Source organism: Impatiens glandulifera, chromosome 7, assembly GCF_907164915.1.
Source record: "Impatiens glandulifera chromosome 7, dImpGla2.1, whole genome shotgun sequence".
Taxonomy (NCBI): Eukaryota; Viridiplantae; Streptophyta; class Magnoliopsida; order Ericales; family Balsaminaceae; genus Impatiens; species Impatiens glandulifera.
In genome coordinates this window covers 36,363,545-36,380,789 of record NC_061868.1, presented here as the reverse complement: position 1 = coordinate 36,380,789, position 17,245 = coordinate 36,363,545, and the positions used below count along the sequence as shown (strand labels likewise).

General features: G+C 35.3%; 2 protein-coding genes across 2 annotated transcripts; one reads left to right on the top strand and one right to left on the bottom strand.

Annotated features, from left to right (window-relative positions):
• The first annotated feature begins 557 nt into the window (after nucleotides 1–557).
• Nucleotides 558–3,115, top strand: LOC124945142 (fructose-bisphosphate aldolase 1, chloroplastic-like). The gene is made up of 6 exons (XM_047485523.1): nucleotides 558–830; nucleotides 1,308–1,577; nucleotides 1,669–1,778; nucleotides 2,015–2,105; nucleotides 2,218–2,487; nucleotides 2,601–3,115. Exons 1-6 carry the CDS (start codon nucleotides 669–671, stop codon nucleotides 2,877–2,879), a joined length of 1,182 nt encoding a protein of 393 aa, XP_047341479.1. The 5' UTR covers nucleotides 558–668; the 3' UTR covers nucleotides 2,880–3,115.
• Nucleotides 3,116–4,810: 1,695 nt separating this feature from the next.
• Nucleotides 4,811–7,015, bottom strand: LOC124910189 (DNA-directed RNA polymerase III subunit RPC8). Its single transcript, XM_047450801.1, has 7 exons — nucleotides 6,821–7,015; nucleotides 6,514–6,637; nucleotides 6,323–6,418; nucleotides 5,448–5,535; nucleotides 5,267–5,351; nucleotides 5,133–5,196; nucleotides 4,811–5,064 (listed from the first exon to the last, which is right to left on the bottom strand). Exons 2-7 carry the CDS (start codon nucleotides 6,622–6,624, stop codon nucleotides 4,849–4,851), a joined length of 660 nt encoding a protein of 219 aa, XP_047306757.1. The 5' UTR covers nucleotides 6,625–6,637; nucleotides 6,821–7,015; the 3' UTR covers nucleotides 4,811–4,848.
• Nucleotides 7,016–17,245: the final 10,230 nt, after the last annotated feature.

Below are 17,245 nucleotides of genomic sequence, written 5' to 3'. Positions count from 1 at the left end.
ATAAGAAGAAAATATGTACAACAAAATATCAAACATAGTCCCCAAATCTTAGAGGTAGTTTAATGTAGGGTTACTACTTATTAGTATTATTTGAAGAAGTTTGATATATATTATTTTAGTAAAATTAGAACTATATTATATTTTAATAAATAATCTTTTTTTTAATAGTATAAAATTAAAAAATAAATATATTTTAATATTTTAATAGATAAACTGGACTATTAATTGAGAATGAATAATCTCATATTATATTTTAATAAACAATCTTTTCTTTTTAATATTATAAAATTATAAAACAAATATGTTTTAATATTTTAATAAATAAATTGGATTATTTAATTGAGAATGAATAATCGGATATCAAATAAAAGTTTTTACCTCATTTATTTCAAATATACAATTAGGTCAACTTGAAAAGGGTAATTTGGGAATAAAGAAAAAAACACAAGGGACTGTTTGGTAGTTAGCATTTTTCTTGCAAACTGCGGAGCCTTTCGATGATACCAATGTGACGGCCTGTCGTCTATGTATATATATATATATATGTAGAGAGAGAGTTGGTGTCAACTCCGAATCGAGAGAGAGAAAAAAAGACGCCATTAACAGTGCTCTGATTATTAGGAAGATCACGCGATTCAATCTCCTAAATTCCTTCTTTTTTACAGAAAATGGCGTGCTCGAGTTTGGTGAAGTTAAACGCATCGTCTTCCCAGTGGATCGGCGGTCAAAAGTCGTTCGATCAGCGGTCTGGATCATCTCTTCGATTCGCCAATCGCCGTATCTCCGTTGTTCGAGCTGGAGGTTACCGCGATGAGCTTGTCAAAACCGCTGTGAGTTTCTTTCTCTGATTTCTATACTTGTTTCTCATTAACAAATTTTGGATCTTGATCTAGTTTGTCAAATTTTCTTTATTGATTGTTATATCATCATGCATGTCGTTCTGATGATTGATACGAAATTTTAGTTAAGTTTTGTGGGTATTTTTTTTCATAACATGAATGCTTGAAGCTGATTCATGTTCCTACTCGATCTTAATGAGCAACTGGATGTTTTATGTTTTATTGTTCGATATACCTGGTACTTTTTCATAGTATTGTAGATTGATGCTTCAGTTTGGTTATTCAAATCATTAGAGTTCTTTGTGCTTAATGTTCATGGTATTACTTTTCCTTTGAATTAATTCAATGAATTTGGATGTTATCATCATCTGATGGTGTTATTAACACACTCTAGGGTTTCACGGCTTTAATTAAATGTTCTAGGTATTTAACAATTATTCTCTCTTGTAATCTTTGCTATTCATGTAGAAAACCATTGCAACTCCTGGTCGTGGTCTCCTTGCAATTGATGAATCAAGTGCTACCTGTGGAAAGAGATTGGCATCTATTGGCCTAGACAACACAGAAGTCAATCGACAAGCGTACCGACAACTTTTGCTTACAACTCCTGGCTTGGGTGATTACATATCAGGGGTTATTCTTTTCGAAGAGACACTCTACCAGTCGACAACAGATGGAAAGAAGTTTGTGGATGTCTTGAAAGAGGCAAATATTGTTCCTGGTATCAAAGTTGATAAGGTAGTCATTTTGATAGCATTTCTTAATTAAAAGTTGTGTATGTACTACTTTAGAGAACTCACTTAGATCCATGTTTTATTCATTCTTTCAGGGTTTAGTCCCCCTACCAGGATCCAACAACGAGTCATGGTGCCAGGGACTTGATGGTTTGGCTTCTAGATCTGCTGAATACTATCAACAAGGTGCTCGTTTTGCAAAGTGGTAAGCTTCCTGTTGTTAATCAAAGAAAGTGGAACAAATTCTACAAATCAAAAGACTTCCATCTTTTCATTCTGATCTTATGCTCATCAGAACTTTAGTACTGTCAAATTTCCTATTCTTTGCAAAGAATTCAATTATTGCTTCTGTTTGGACTTTTGCATACTTGTACAATTATAACTTCCTTCCAGAATCAAATGCCTAATGATTTGATTGACTTGTGATAATGTAAACAATAGGAGAACAGTTGTGAGCATCCCTTCTGGACCTTCAGCTTTGGCCGTTAAGGAGGCTGCATGGGGACTTGCACGCTATGCTGCCATATCTCAGGTACATTATCTCCAAATTCTTTCACACTTTTTATTCATAGATGTAATAAAAGGAAGGAAAAGGGGAACATTTGCACTTTACTTCTTCTAATCCACTTATTTTTAAATGCTAGGATAACGGTTTGGTGCCTATTGTGGAGCCTGAAATTCTTCTTGATGGGGATCATCCCATTGAGAGAACTCAAGAAGTTGCAGAGCGGGTGTGGGCAGAAGTCTTTTACTATTTGGCTGAGAATAATGTCATGTTTGAGGGTATTCTACTCAAACCCAGCATGGTTACTCCAGGAGCTGATCACAAGCAAAAATCAACCCCCGAAGCTATTGCTGAAAGCACACTCTCTGTACTCAGACGGAGGGTGCCTCCATCTGTCCCCGGAATCATGGTACAAATATATCTAACTCAATTATGTTACTATTCGAATTTGGAAACACTTAGAGCTTGTTTGATGTAGGGCTTTCTTTTGTCTTGAGTCTGAAATGTATAATTTTGATGTAGTTCTTGTCTGGGGGGCAATCTGAAGTGGAAGCGACACTTAACCTGAATGCAATGAACCAAAGCCCAAACCCATGGCACGTATCGTTCTCATATGCACGCGCCCTTCAGAATACAGTGCTTAAGACATGGAAAGGACTTCCTGAGAATGTTGAAGCTGCAAAGAAGGCTTTGCTTGTTCGTGCAAAGGCAAACTCACTGGCTCAACTCGGTAAGTACTCAGCTGAGGGTGAGAATGAGGAGGCTAAGACGGGTATGTTCGTCAAGGGCTACACTTATTAAACGGTTTTCGCAGCTGATGATGTTTATTATGAGAGATTGAGAAAGGAGATTTTATAAGACACATAATTCTCCACCCCAATAATTTGCTTATCTTGAAACTCTTTTTATCTTAATCTTATTATGTTTTACATCTTCTCTCATTAATCCCAATTTCTTATGTTCATTAGGAGATTGCAGGAGATTATGGAACAGATAAAATTGTTGTTTTTTAAATAGTTTATGTGAGTTTCTTGGATGCATTCTGGCTTATAAATAGCTTTTCTAGAAGTTCAATTTGTTGTCTTATTTTTCAAAATAGGACAAGTTATTTAGTTGGGGTAATTTTTTCTTTGAATTTTGGTAAGTTACCCCGACTTATAACGGTTATGACCCAATTTCTACTATAGGCGTTCTTAAAGGGAATCGATTTTTATCTAGTAAATGATTTTTGGAATAATTGTCTTGGAAAGACTGAAAATCACACTACCTTCAAATATCTCTCAAATTACTCTGATTAAAGAAACTAAAATAGAATATTAAATCCCCCTAATCAAACTATTTGGGTTTGTAAATTGAAGAAAATTAATCCCCAAATTGAAATGAGCCATGCTATTTATAAGGAATTATTAGCTAAAATCAATAAACAAATTGACATAATTTCAGAAAAAAAATTATTAGATAAAAAGTAATCGAGTAAACTAAACAACTACACAATCTAGTAGGTAAAGTGACAAAAAAAAATTCTAAAAAAATAAAATATTGGTTTTGTTATATTCCTCAAAAGATGAGTTGATTTTACATCACAAGTTTGAAAAAAAGTAATTATAAATAACCGACTCCAACTCATTAGTATAGTTCAAGTGACAAATAATCTTTTTTAAAAATTAAAGATCTCAAATTTAATTGTTACTCAGATTTGATTCCCACAAATGTGAAAGATCGTGACGATAGTCTTATTAGTTAGGAAAAACATAGGCCATGCCGAGGACAACCCATCCATTCCTCCAACCTTGGTTAGATTTGAAAATGTTTGTAGCTAAATTGATAAAGTGTGTTTTTTTAACCATTTCTTTTAGTGGGATTTTTTTATATCAAATAACACACTTTTGCTTTAGTGTTGTGGATAGCTTGAATGGATGACATTATAAAAGGTCAATGACTCTTTGATCTTGTGAATGGTTAATGGCCCAAAATTTCCATCATTTAAATAGTCTAATTCCTATTTTAGGCTTGTTTGATATGGATTATAAACTATCATTTCATTATCAATAATTATTTACTCCATCAAATTATTTAAAATTTCCACTTTGATTTTTTTTAATATTTTAGAATTATAAAAGTTAATTTAATGATCATTTAACTCAAATGATCCACTTTTTAATATGAAGAACCTCATTTTCCTGGCTAGGGGTGACTTGGACTTGGTTAATTGGGACGACACAATTCTTCCTAGCCGCCACACAACAAATAATAAGTAAAAGTTTATGAAATTGATTTAAACATTCAATTAACATAATAGTCTTCAATTGATGATTTATATTAGAAATGTAAAGCTATCTTTAAAATGTTGACTAGACAGTATTTTACTAGAAGAAAACCGGAATCTATATACAAAAAACATAAAAAAGAGTAAAATATCCTAACAAACAAACTTACTTAGTGTTTGAATGTGGTTTCTAATGAAATGATGCTTTTAGAAAAGAAAATAATAATAATGTCAGTTTATTACCACCAAGAAACCGGACCCAAGCCATCAATACCTAGGGATCCCTGTAAAAGAAAATACAAAACATAAGTTATTACCTTGTTCGCCAAATAACTCATTATCTCATCAATAATCATCGCATAATTACGATATTCAAATCATCAACCAAAATATCGAAACCACTATACATACCCCTAATCATTTTACCCAAATAATCCATAAATAACTCAATTTTCAATAAGCTATCCAGATCAAGATTATTTTGAAATAATAATCTAGTAATTATCAAAATAACCCAAGATAGAACAAGGCTTTAAGCAGAAGTGAAAAATAGACTGGAGATGAACTTACAGTTATCACCATGGGAGCAAAAGGTTTTTTCAGGTGATCGTTTTCTTGTTCATTTGGTTTTGAATCACCGCCTTCTTCAATTGCTTTCAAGTTGCTGGCTTCTACAACTGGTATTGCTGGATAGTGTACCCTCTCAACTTTAAAACGAATCTGAAGATAGGTATCATCAATATTAACAATGTTTCCCTTAAAACAAATGAAAAACATTGAATATTAACCTCGTCTGTATCATCCATAGAATAAGTTGAATCTTCATACGTCCACAACCAAGTATGATATCCCCTGCAAGAAAAAAAAACTACAATAAATTAACACAATAAAAGGGAAAATGAAATTAAAAAAAAACTCTTACGAGAGCTCTGGATCATCCTGCCATTTCGAGTTGTCCAGCATCTTATGAGCAGGTACATAGATATCGTCAAAAAACCCAACTGACACTGTCCATTACTAACATATAAGTGTGTGTATACATGTATACATGAGGCATCATGAGATTGAGCAAGAATTTGTGTTCTAATTGATATGATACATACAGCGTACACCATTAGCATCGGCTTCTTTGAGTACAGCAGTGATAACCTCTCCAATGAATGGACGAAACATTATCATTCTGAACTTCACCTGTCACACATATATGTCACAGTTATATAATAAGAAAATGGATGCAAATGAACAAAATCAAATGCCACATTTGATAGTTGACACTCATCACAAATCAGATAATCTCATTGAAGAAACTGAAAACCACAAAGAACAAACAGTAATCAAATTGGATCAATGGGGTAGTTGTTTATCTTTCACCTAAATGCTAAACAAAATCAACTAGTAGTCAGCAATTACAAAAAAAAAGGTCATATATAAGCAATTCATCAGTTTATGTTTTTGGCAGAGAACTATTTCTTGTTGCCTTCACACTAAGAGCTAGTTTGGAGAAGGGTTTAAAAAAAAATAAATGTTTGATATGGGATATGAGATAATCGGGTTTTTTTGTGCATTTTCCAGTATCCCTTTGGAAATGTAAGTGAAAAGACTATACTGCTCTTTGAATGCAATCATATATTTTAGTTGATGATTATTGTCGAAGTGATTGATGATGAGATAAGGAGTTATAACCCTTCATCAAACTAGGCCTATAAGCTTGTTTGATATGGATTATGTTTTAAAAATAGATCTTGTTTGTCAAATGGCCAAAATTCAATATTTTTAAGTATTAAAAACAATAAAGTTAAGGTAATCCAAATGATTTGATGAAAGAAGTAATTGATTATGGAATACATCAGTCATAGAATCCTCTACATACTTCACTACAATGGCATAAATTGCTAAGAAAACCAGAATAAATGGCCAAATTTCCAAATAAAAGTAAATGTGAACAAATATGAATCAACAGAAAAGAAATAGAAATTACAGTATAGGTTGAGGCACCATGTCCAGCAAAGATAAAACCTCCATCAATTTCCTTGATATCATAAATGGAGATACACAGCCCTAAATTTGAGATTACCTTCCAAGGAAAGAAAGAAAAGAGTCATTTAATCATATTCTGAATGTAACACTAATAGATTACAAGAAAAAATAGAGAGAAAATGGCTGTGAGACCTTATCTATGAAGAGAGTTTCAAGCTCGCCCTTGATTGCATCGTGGAGAGGAAGGTTGAGGAGGCTAGGTGGTAGCCTTAGCGTATGTTCAATTTCAGACAAGCAAAACATACTCTTTCTAACCCTAATTTTGATCAGAGTAACATAAAAATCAAAACTCAATGAAATTGTTGCATTTCCATATAAGTGCAATTTTTGAAGAGGGTTTTTCTTTCTTTTTGGATATAATGTTGTTCATGGAACAACGTGTTAAAATAATTATGGGAAGAGTTATAATATTTAAAATCAAACAAAACTGAAATTTGACCTTGTGTCGTTGTCTACTTCAGTGGTCCCAGCCGCTCCTGCTCCAGCTTCTCCAGCCGTTGAAACAATGGCGACTATGGAGTTCAACCCAGAAGAAGAAATGAAGAACTGAAGAAGACTAGGTCTAGAATTCTGGTTCAGTTACAATGGAGAAGAAGAGGCGCGCGAGAGAGAAAGAAAAATAGGGAATGGGCCTTTAAATCTGAAAGGGAAGTTTTTTTTAAGGAGAGGTTGGGCCAAAATATATATAAAATTAAATTAATAATTACGACCCACTTTCTATCAAATTATGAAACTCCTAAATCTAAGATCTTAAATAATGTATATCTAATCCGATAAATGAGAAAGAATAATAAAAGTGACTGGAGAAGGAATTTAGGAGGAAATTTGACGAAATGACCTTAAAGATGGGGTTATTTGAGGTGGTGGCAAAATATAAATTTTATTGCATTCGTGGTATTTTAATTTTTTTTTGACACATTTGCCCTTTTCGTGAAATGCTAAGTCGTTTAGTATAAATACTCTATTTTTTTCATTTCCTTCATTTCCTTTCTCTCTCTTCTCTTGTTCTTTCTTTTGATGGCGGCTACGGCGGCGGGGTTGCGGTCACTTCATACATATTTACATTATCTTTTATTTCAAACCCGTTAAAATCGATTTATGTGTTTATTTACACGATCTTCATAAACCCTAACCCTAAATCTATTGCATACAGGTGAAGGATTCTAAGGATTTGAAGGTCGAAGAAGATTTTCATTTCAAACATTTAACCTAATTCAAGTTATGTTCATGTTTCCATTATCTTCATTTCAAACCCTTCGATTTAACCTGTTCTTATTTGGTTCATATTTGTTATTTGGTTCATATTGGTTCATATTTGTGCATTTCGTTAAGTGGTTCATTTATGGGTTTTGCAGATAATCTCGGATCATATGGGTTTCCGTTTCAGGGAAGATTCGTTAAGTGTTTACCGTTTCACTAAGTGCTTACTAAGGACTTACCGTTTCGCTAAGTACTTATCGTTTCGCTAAGGACTTACCGTTTCGTTAAGTGTCAAGAGTTTTTGTTATTTATAGTTAATCATGAACTTCATTTGACAATATATCTACATCACTCATGGTTTTGAAGAGAAGTTGTGTTAGCAAAATAAACATTATCTTTTTACATTAATGAAAACATTTAGATTATTCAGAAAAGGCCATTTAAGAATCCATCATTGAGCTCCAGATAAGAAAAGATGGTTTGACTTTGATTAAGCTAAAGAAATAAATTTCAAACAATCTTCTCTTAGCTGAAGCTCAATGATTGATTCTTCAAAGGCCTTTTTTGAAGAATCTAAATGTTTCCAAATAAAATGAATAAGATTTATTTTGCTAACACAACCTCTCTTCAAAACCATGACTTTGATGTTGATAACTTGTCAAACGAGATAAATTACCTATGAAACCAATAAAAAATTTTGTACTTCATGATTCACTAAGTACTTCGAGCTTCAGTTAAGAGATGATGGTTTGAATTCGATTTCGTTCGTTATTAACCAAAATATGCTTAATGACTAACGAAATCGAATTCAAACCATCTTCTCTTACCTGGAGCTCAATCAAATGCTTGAAGCATGACTCCACGATTCGCTAAGTGCTCACCGACTCGCTAAGGAAGTCGAAGAGGCACGCGTACGCACACGCGCTATACCATATATTTAAAAAAAATTATTTTAGCATCTTAACATTTCATTTCTTCTATCCCGCGCGACTCGTCTCTCTAACCCCCTCTTCACTAAACTGCTCCCTGCCAATGCCGATCATTTCTGCCCGTCTTCTCTGTTCTTTCTTCTCGTTCATCATTATTAAACAGGTTCTTTCTACTCCCTACCAAGGCCGATAAATTTTTGGTTTTTTGTTTATGAGATTTGGTTTTTGAATGTAAAGTTTTAGGGTTTTGCATGTTAAGTTTTTGGGTTTTTGCTTGTCTGTTTCTGGTTTTTTGTTTATTAGTTTAAGGTTTTGCTCGTCTTATGTTCAATTTAATGTTCTCAATGGTTTCGCTATTAGGGTTTCGCTAAGTACCTAGCGATTCGCTAAGTACTTATGGTTTGCGATGGTTTATGTATTTGTTCTTACATTTTTGATGATGTTGTTCATTTTGTAGATGACAGAAAACCACAGTTACTGAGTTTCTGGTCGGATTTCTTGGAAAAGTGCTCTTTGCCTGAAGAAGATTGTTAAGAAGTTCGAGGATATGGATCTTTTGGAGAGGGTTTACAATACCCAGTTCAGATCATTATTCACATCCCCAGTCTTGCAGTTCTCAGGAACACTAGTACATCATATGTTGATGAGGAGGGTAAGCTCAAACTCCAAAGAGATAACTTTCATGGTGAATGGGCATGAACTTATGTTTGGTATGAAGGAGTATGCGTTGGTTACAGGCCTATACTTCGGCAGTTTTCCTGAGTTGATCGAAGAAGAACTCCGAGGTTGTCCACCTCTCTCGGTAAAATATTTCAAAGGGAAAAATAGTGTGCGAATGAGCGAGTTGGAAAATGCTTTTTTGAAATGCAAAGACAAGGAAGATGCATTCAAGATGGGGCTGGTATGCCTGATTTGCTAGTACCTATTTACATTTGACTAACGAAATCGAATTCAAACCATCTTCTCTTACCTGGAGCTCAATAAAATGCTTGAAGCATGACTTCACGATTCGCTAAGTACCTCGCGATTAGCTAAGTACCTCACGATTCACTAAGTCCCTCGCGATTCGCTAAGTACCTTGCGATTCGCTAAGTCCCTCGCAAATCGCTAAGTGCTCACCGACTCGCTAAGGAAGTCGAAGAGGCACGCGTACGCACACACGCTATACCATATATTTAAAAAAAATTATTTCAGCATCTTAACATTTCATTTCTTCTATCCCGCGCGACTCGTCTCTCTAACCCCCTCTTCACTAAACTGCTCCCTGCCAATGCCGATCATTTCTGTCCGTCTTCTTTGTTCTTTCTTCTCGTTCATCATTATTAAACAGGTTCTTTCTTCTCCCTGCCAAGGCCGATCAATTTTTGGTTTTTTGTTTATGAGATTTGGTTTTTGAATGTAAAGTTTTAGGGTTTTGCATGTTAAGTTTTAGGGTTTTTGCTTGTCTGTTTCTGGTTTTTTGTTTATTAGTTTAAGGTTTTTGCTCGTCTTATGTTCAGTTTAATGTTCTCAATGGTTTCGCTATTAGGGTTTCACTAAGTACTTATGGTTTGCGATGGTTTATGTATTTGTTCTTACATTTTTGATGATGTTGTTCATTTTGTAGATGACCGAAAACCACAGTTACTGAGTTTCTGGTCAAATTTCTTGGAAAAGTGCTCTTTGCCTGAAGAAGATTGTTAAGAAGTTTGAGGATATGGATTTTTTGGAGAGGGTTTACAATACCCATTTCAGATCATTATTCACATCCCCAGTCTTGCAGTTCTCAGGAACAATAGTACATCATATGTTGATGAGGAGGGTAAGCTCAAACTCCAAGGAGATAACTTTCATGGTGAATGGGCATGAACTTATATTTGGTATGAAGGAGTATGCGTTGGTTACAGGCCTATACTTCGGCAGTTTTCCTGAGTTGACCGAAGAAGAATTCCGAGGTTGTCCACCTCTCTCGGTAAAATATTTCAAAGGGAAAAATAGTGTGCGAATGAGCGAGTTGGAAAATGCTTTTTTGAAATGCAAAGACAAGGAAGATGCATTCAAGATGGGGCTGGTATGCCTGATTTGCTAGTACCTATTTACATTTGACTAACGAAATCGAATTCAAACCATCTTCTCTTACCTGGAGCTCAATAAAATGCTTGAAGCATGACTTCACGATTCGCTAAGTACCTCGCGATTAGCTAAGTACCTCACGATTCACTAAGTCCCTCGCGATTCGCTAAGTACCTTGCGATTCGTTAAGTCCCTCGCAAATCGCTAAGTGCTCACCGACTCGCTAAGGAAGTCGAAGAGGCACGCGTACGCACACACGCTATACCATATATTTAAAAAAAATTATTTCAGCATCTTAACATTTCATTTCTTCTATCCCGCGCGACTCGTCTCTCTAACCCCCTCTTCACTAAACTGCTCCCTGCCAATGCCGATCATTTCTGTCCGTCTTCTTTGTTCTTTCTTCTCGTTCATCATTATTAAACAGGTTCTTTCTTCTCCCTGCCAAGGCCGATCAATTTTTGGTTTTTTGTTTATGAGATTTGGTTTTTGAATGTAAAGTTTTAGGGTTTTGCATGTTAAGTTTTAGGGTTTTTGCTTGTCTGTTTCTGGTTTTTTGTTTATTAGTTTAAGGTTTTTGCTCGTCTTATGTTCAGTTTAATGTTCTCAATGGTTTCGCTATTAGGGTTTCACTAAGTACTTATGGTTTGCGATGGTTTATGTATTTGTTCTTACATTTTTGATGATGTTGTTCATTTTGTAGATGACCGAAAACCACAGTTACTGAGTTTCTGGTCAAATTTCTTGGAAAAGTGCTCTTTGCCTGAAGAAGATTGTTAAGAAGTTTGAGGATATGGATTTTTTGGAGAGGGTTTACAATACCCATTTCAGATCATTATTCACATCCCCAGTCTTGCAGTTCTCAGGAACAATAGTACATCATATGTTGATGAGGAGGGTAAGCTCAAACTCCAAGGAGATAACTTTCATGGTGAATGGGCATGAACTTATATTTGGTATGAAGGAGTATGCGTTGGTTACAGGCCTATACTTCGGCAGTTTTCCTGAGTTGACCGAAGAAGAATTCCGAGGTTGTCCACCTCTCTCGGTAAAATATTTCAAAGGGAAAAATAGTGTGCGAATGAGCGAGTTGGGGCTGGTATGCCTGATTTTCCAGTACCTATTTACATTTGACCCAAGGAGGGTGATATTTCTAAAAATACTCCACATGGTGGAAGACGAGGAACTTTCCTCCGATATCCATGGGGGAAGGTCACCTTTAGAGCCACCCTCAAAGGTTTAAACAATAACATGAAACATCTCAGTCTCTCATATTATGAGAAGAAGAAAACTTCTGATGATCCTTAACTTCAGTTGTCTCCTTTTGCATATAACATTTATGGGTTCGCACTGACACTTCAAGTGTGGACGTTTGAAGTCATCCAAAACTTTGTCCCTAAATTTGCCAAAAAGAATCAGCTTAATGACCCTCTATGCCCAAGGTTGTTACTCTATCATTCCACCAAGAAAAACACCTCGATCGAGATTAAATCTGCCCTTGAGACCACGGATGTGACTGAGATGGAAGAGTCCTCCATGGAGAAGATGTTATACAGTGGTGAGGAGTTTGAACAAATGGACGAGACAACTGATAATTTTTTTGAGGGATTTACTGAAGGGAAGTTAATCAAAGATGATTTTGATGAAGATGAAATTGATGAAGAATGTACTCCCAAACCTACCCCAAGAAGAGAAAGGCTGAAGGTACTCTCAAAGAAGCAGTCAACTTGAAGAGGAAGCTTGCTTATGAATCGAGTCCGGACCACATTCGTACTCCCCCCACCGCGACGTCAAGTCCTCGGACTCCAACACCTTTTGTTGGTGTTGGATGTAAATGTGATGAGCTGAAGGAGGATGTGAAAGAGCTGAAAATAGAGTTGAAGGAGGAGCTAAAAAAGCTGAAAACAGAACTCATCAAAGAGCTCAAAATCACAATCAAAGAAACTCAACAAACTCACCATGATTCTCTGAAGAATATGGTTTTTAGTATGTCCCAACAGTTGTTAGATAAATCTAACAAAAGGATGACCATATTATTAACCAAATTAGATGATATGGAGGAGAAGATGAAGAAGAAAAAGAGCAAGGTGAACAAGAAGAAGGAGAAGACTGAGGTAAGATTTTGAATTTTGAACTTAACGATTCGCTAAGCACCTCGCGATTCGCTAAGTACATAGCGATTCGCTTAGTACCTCTCAATTCGCTAAGTACCTCGCGATTCGCTTAGTACATATCTGAACAAAATTTTTCTATTTTGCAGGTGAAGGATAAGGATGTGAAGGTCGAAGAATTCGAAGAGAAGAAGAGCAAGGTTGATCTGAATGAGGAGAAGACTGAGGTAAGATTTTGAATTTTGAACTTAACAATTCTCTAAGTACATATCTGAGCAGAATGTTGCTATTTTGCAAGTGAAGGATTCTAAGGATGTGAAGGTCGAAGAATTCGAAGAGGAGAAGAGCAAGGTTGATCTGAATAAGGAGAAGACTGGTAAGATTTTGAATTTTGAACTTAACAATTAGCTAAGTACATATCTGACCAGAATGTTGCTATTTTGCAGGTGAATGATTCTAAGGATGTGAAGGCCGAAGAATTCGAAGAGGAGAATAGAAAGTTGACTAGAATGAGGAGGAGACTAAAGTAAGATTTTGAATTTTGAACTTAATAAGGACCTCGCGAATCGCTAAGGACCTCGCGATTCGCTAAGGAACTCGCGAATCGCTAAGTATATATCTGACTAGAATGTTGCTATTTTGCAGGATGAGAAAATCGATGTTGTGGATGATGAGAATATGGATGATGTGGAGGATGATGAGAAGATGAATGTTGTGGATGATGTGGTTGTGGAGGATGATGAGAAAATGGATGTTGTCGATGATCTGAAAGTGAAGATGAAGGATCTGAAAGTGAAGGTGAAGGATGAGGAGAGTGTGGATGTGAGGAAGGATGTGAAGATGCAAAAAGGAATTGAGAGTAAGAAGAAGAAGGTTGAAGGTGACAATGATGATTTCAAGTTATACAATACTCCTCCTAAAGGAAAATTTGGGAGGAGAGTGAGAAAGCCGAAAAAAGATAAATCGTACACCAACCCTTCTTTGATAAAACTGCCAAAGACAAATGATCCAATGAAAGTCAATCCCCTTCAAAAATTTGAAGATGTGCTGCTGGATAAAGTAAAAGAGTGGTTGGATGATCCAAACACCAATGAAGTGAAAAAGGATGTAGCGATTTGCGAAGCAGGGAATGATATGTTTGTTAGAGTTCTAACAAGGTTGAAATGGCTTGAAGACATTGTAAGTCATGCAATTCATTGTTCATTATTAATGTCTTCGCGAGGTACTTAACGAATCGCTATGTACTTAGCGATTCGCGAAGTATGGTTAAATGTTGTTTGATATATACTAAATGTATTCCCATTGTGTAGGAAATCGATGCATTCTGCCACTTATTGCGACAAAGGATTGCAGAATATCCCAAGACATATAAAAATTCTAAAGTCTCAATAGGGGATTGTGTATTGTCAGATAGAATAAGGCGAGAGCACAAGGCTTTTATTAAAGATCCTGCAAATTATCCAGTCGAAGAATTTAAAGACTATTACATGGGTTTACCAAATAGATATATGCCTGAATGGTCAATAATCGACGATATATACATGCCCGTGAACATAAACCAGAAGAATTGAATTTTGTGTGTAGCGCGTCTTCAAAAGAATCGCATTGACGTGTATGACTGCGATGCTTATCTTTATAAGAATCTGGATTCTTATCTAAAACCGTTGTGTGAGCTGATTCCACATGTATTTGCAAAGACAATCACTCAAGGTGAGATGAAAAGGTATCCTAACTTAAACTTCAAAGACCCATCCAACCCATGACATACAAACGGTTTCCTCATCCGAAAGTCAAAACCGCAGCAGCTAAGGTAGGGGAAGTCCCAAGAGCAACCGAGAGCGGGGATTGTGGTGTATTCACGCGGATGTATATGGAATACTTGACTGCTAACCAAGGCGTGCAGAATGTGACCTCAGAAAACATGGAGTTTTTTAGGCAGAAGATGGCGGTTAGGTTATTCCATCAAATTATCGAACCTTAGTATTGTAAATTGGATAAATGATTTGATTTGATGTAATGTAAATATAAATTATCGAACCTTTGTTTTGGAGACAACTTCAAGTAATGAAAATGTATTGTTAAATTATTTGAAGTTGAATTGTAAAATGTATATTCATATATTGAATTTTGCACTTCAGACTTGAAGATAACCTTCAATGTAAAAACAAGTGCAACTTACACTTCCCGTTTTGCTAAGTACTTCGTGATTCGCTAAGTACCTCGCGATTCGCTAAGTGCTTCCCAAACCAACTGAATTAACAACATATACTACAACTTATCCCAAACCATCTGAGTTAACAACATATACTACAACTTATATCTGACCAGTACCACCATAATTCAATTCAATTAACACATATATTACAACTTATCACCATAATAATCTTTCAAGCTAAAGGTTCATACTGTTGAGATGATGACTCATGTTGCTTAGATGATGATGCTCTTATAGTAGATGGTGCAGGCATCACTGCTTTGCATGTTGCCCTATTATGTTTTAGTCCAACACATGAGTTGCATCGTCTCGGGACCTTACGGACCTCACCTTGGGATGACCTACGCTTTATTTGTGGTCGGCCTTTCTTAACCTTGACATTTGGTTTAAGACACGAGTGTTGCTTGATATGTTTGAGAACATCCTAATTTTCTTCATCACCAGGAGGATAACATGTCACCGCATATGCATTTATCCAACATTCAGTTGTGTAATACCTGTGTGCATGGAAAATATAACGATTTATCAATTGGTTAAAGAAATTGAACATGTGAGATAAATAATACATTGAACATAAGTCATAAGAAACCAAATTCCGACTACGGGCAGCAGCCATTGCATCCGTACAAGGAAGACCCAAAACTTCAAATACTATACAAGTGCAGTTCATGTCTTTCAAATTGACTTTGAAATGGGACTGATTGTCATGCACATAAAACTCGAATTGGTTAAGTGATTGGACTGTATAGAATCTGGCCTTCTCGAATCCCTCACGTAATACCTTCTCATAATTTGGAGATAAAACTTCTTCGTGATTGGACGCTTTTTCTCTTCTATCGTTAAACCAATATTGTATTGTGAATTTTAAATACTCATCCATTTCTGAAATGGGATACTTTCTGGCTTCCCTTCTCAGATTATTGAAACTCTCAGCATAATTGCTTGTGAGTTGATTGTATCGCTTACCGAGAAAAATGCTCTACTCCATCTTTAGAACCCAATTTCTTGCAAATAGGCAGCAATCCTATGATCTTTAACCTTGATCTTGTCAAAAAACCGATTAAATTCGTGGATAGTGTACGCTCTAGAAGCCGAATCAAACTCCGCATGACACTTATCACTTTTGAATTTGGCCATAATATTCATCTTTATGTGATATGTGCACGCACCGTGGTTTGCTTCTGGAAAAACAGCACACAAGGCATTGACGATGTTTGGGTGTCTGTCGGATACGAAGACGAGATCATCAACTAATCCAATTGCGTCTCTCAGTTTTTGCATGAAATAAGTCCAGGAGTTATTATTCTCTGAATCAACAACGCCGAATGCGACAAGATATAGTTGTTCATTCGCATCCAATGCAATAGCCACCCATAATTGACCACCCACATTGTGCTTAAGAAAACTAGCATCAACGCATAATACAGGACGGCAAAAGGCTTTGAAACCCCTAATTGAGAGGCCTAGGGACATGAACATATACTTGAAGTGGTCGAGCTCGTCTGTCTAGATGTCAGTTATGGTATCAGGATTATACTTCTCCAACATGTAAAGGTATGATGGAAATATTCCATAGGAATCCTCTACCGTTCCTCGCACCGCTATTAAAGCATTTTCCCTTACCCTCCATGCCTTATTATAAGTCAAAAATATCCCATAAGTTTTCTGCATGTCTTCAATTATTTTCTTAGGCAAGTGGTTATGATGATGGTCCATGTACTTGCTCTTCACGCACTGCCCAATAACCCATGCTGGTGTTTGCATTTTTTTCTTTGGCCTCGACAAAACTGAGCATGAGTGTTGTTGCTCGAATTTTCAGATCTCAAACATCTCAGAAAACTTAGCTTTCACAGCACGCAAGCTCCACTTGCATGTCTTATCCAAACATTTCACACACCAAAAATATTTCTTGACTACTCCACTTTAAATTCAATATGATTGGTCATCGCATATATATATATATAACACTTCTTTTAAAATTTTAAGTAGTACACTGAACACAAAACATCAATAAGAATTGTAATTATTTAAAATATGGAGTAACTCTATATATATTTTATAATATTAATTTTTAAATAATTCATTAATTTATTTAAATTTATAAAATAAATAATTTATAATACAATATTTATAATATTTAATTTAAATTATATACATATAATTTAAAAAAATTAAAATATTTGGAGATTAATACAAAATTAAAGAAGTTAAAGGAATTCAAAAGGTTTTATCATGTTTGAATTTTATGATGACGAAAATGTTTAATCTTACCATTATTTTTAATTTTACTAGTGAATTTATGAAAAAAAGAAGAAGTAAGGTATACTTGTAAAATTATTTTATAACAAGATTAAAAA

Coding starts and splice junctions, on each gene's coding strand:
- LOC124945142 (XM_047485523.1), top strand. CDS start 669: ATGGCGTGCTCGAGTTTGGTGAAGTTAAACGCATCGTCTTCCCAGTGG. Junction 831..1,307: donor ATGAGCTTGTCAAAACCGCT/GTGAGTTTCTTT, acceptor CTATTCATGTAG/AAAACCATTGCAACTCCTGG. Junction 1,779..2,014: donor GGTGCTCGTTTTGCAAAGTG/GTAAGCTTCCTG, acceptor TGTAAACAATAG/GAGAACAGTTGTGAGCATCC.
- LOC124910189 (XM_047450801.1), bottom strand. CDS start 6,624: ATGTTTTGCTTGTCTGAAATTGAACATACGCTAAGGCTACCACCTAGC. Junction 5,536..6,322: donor ATGGTGCCTCAACCTATACT/GTAATTTCTATT, acceptor TATGTGTGACAG/GTGAAGTTCAGAATGATAAT. Junction 5,065..5,132: donor CTATGGATGATACAGACGAG/GTTAATATTCAA, acceptor ACCTATCTTCAG/ATTCGTTTTAAAGTTGAGAG.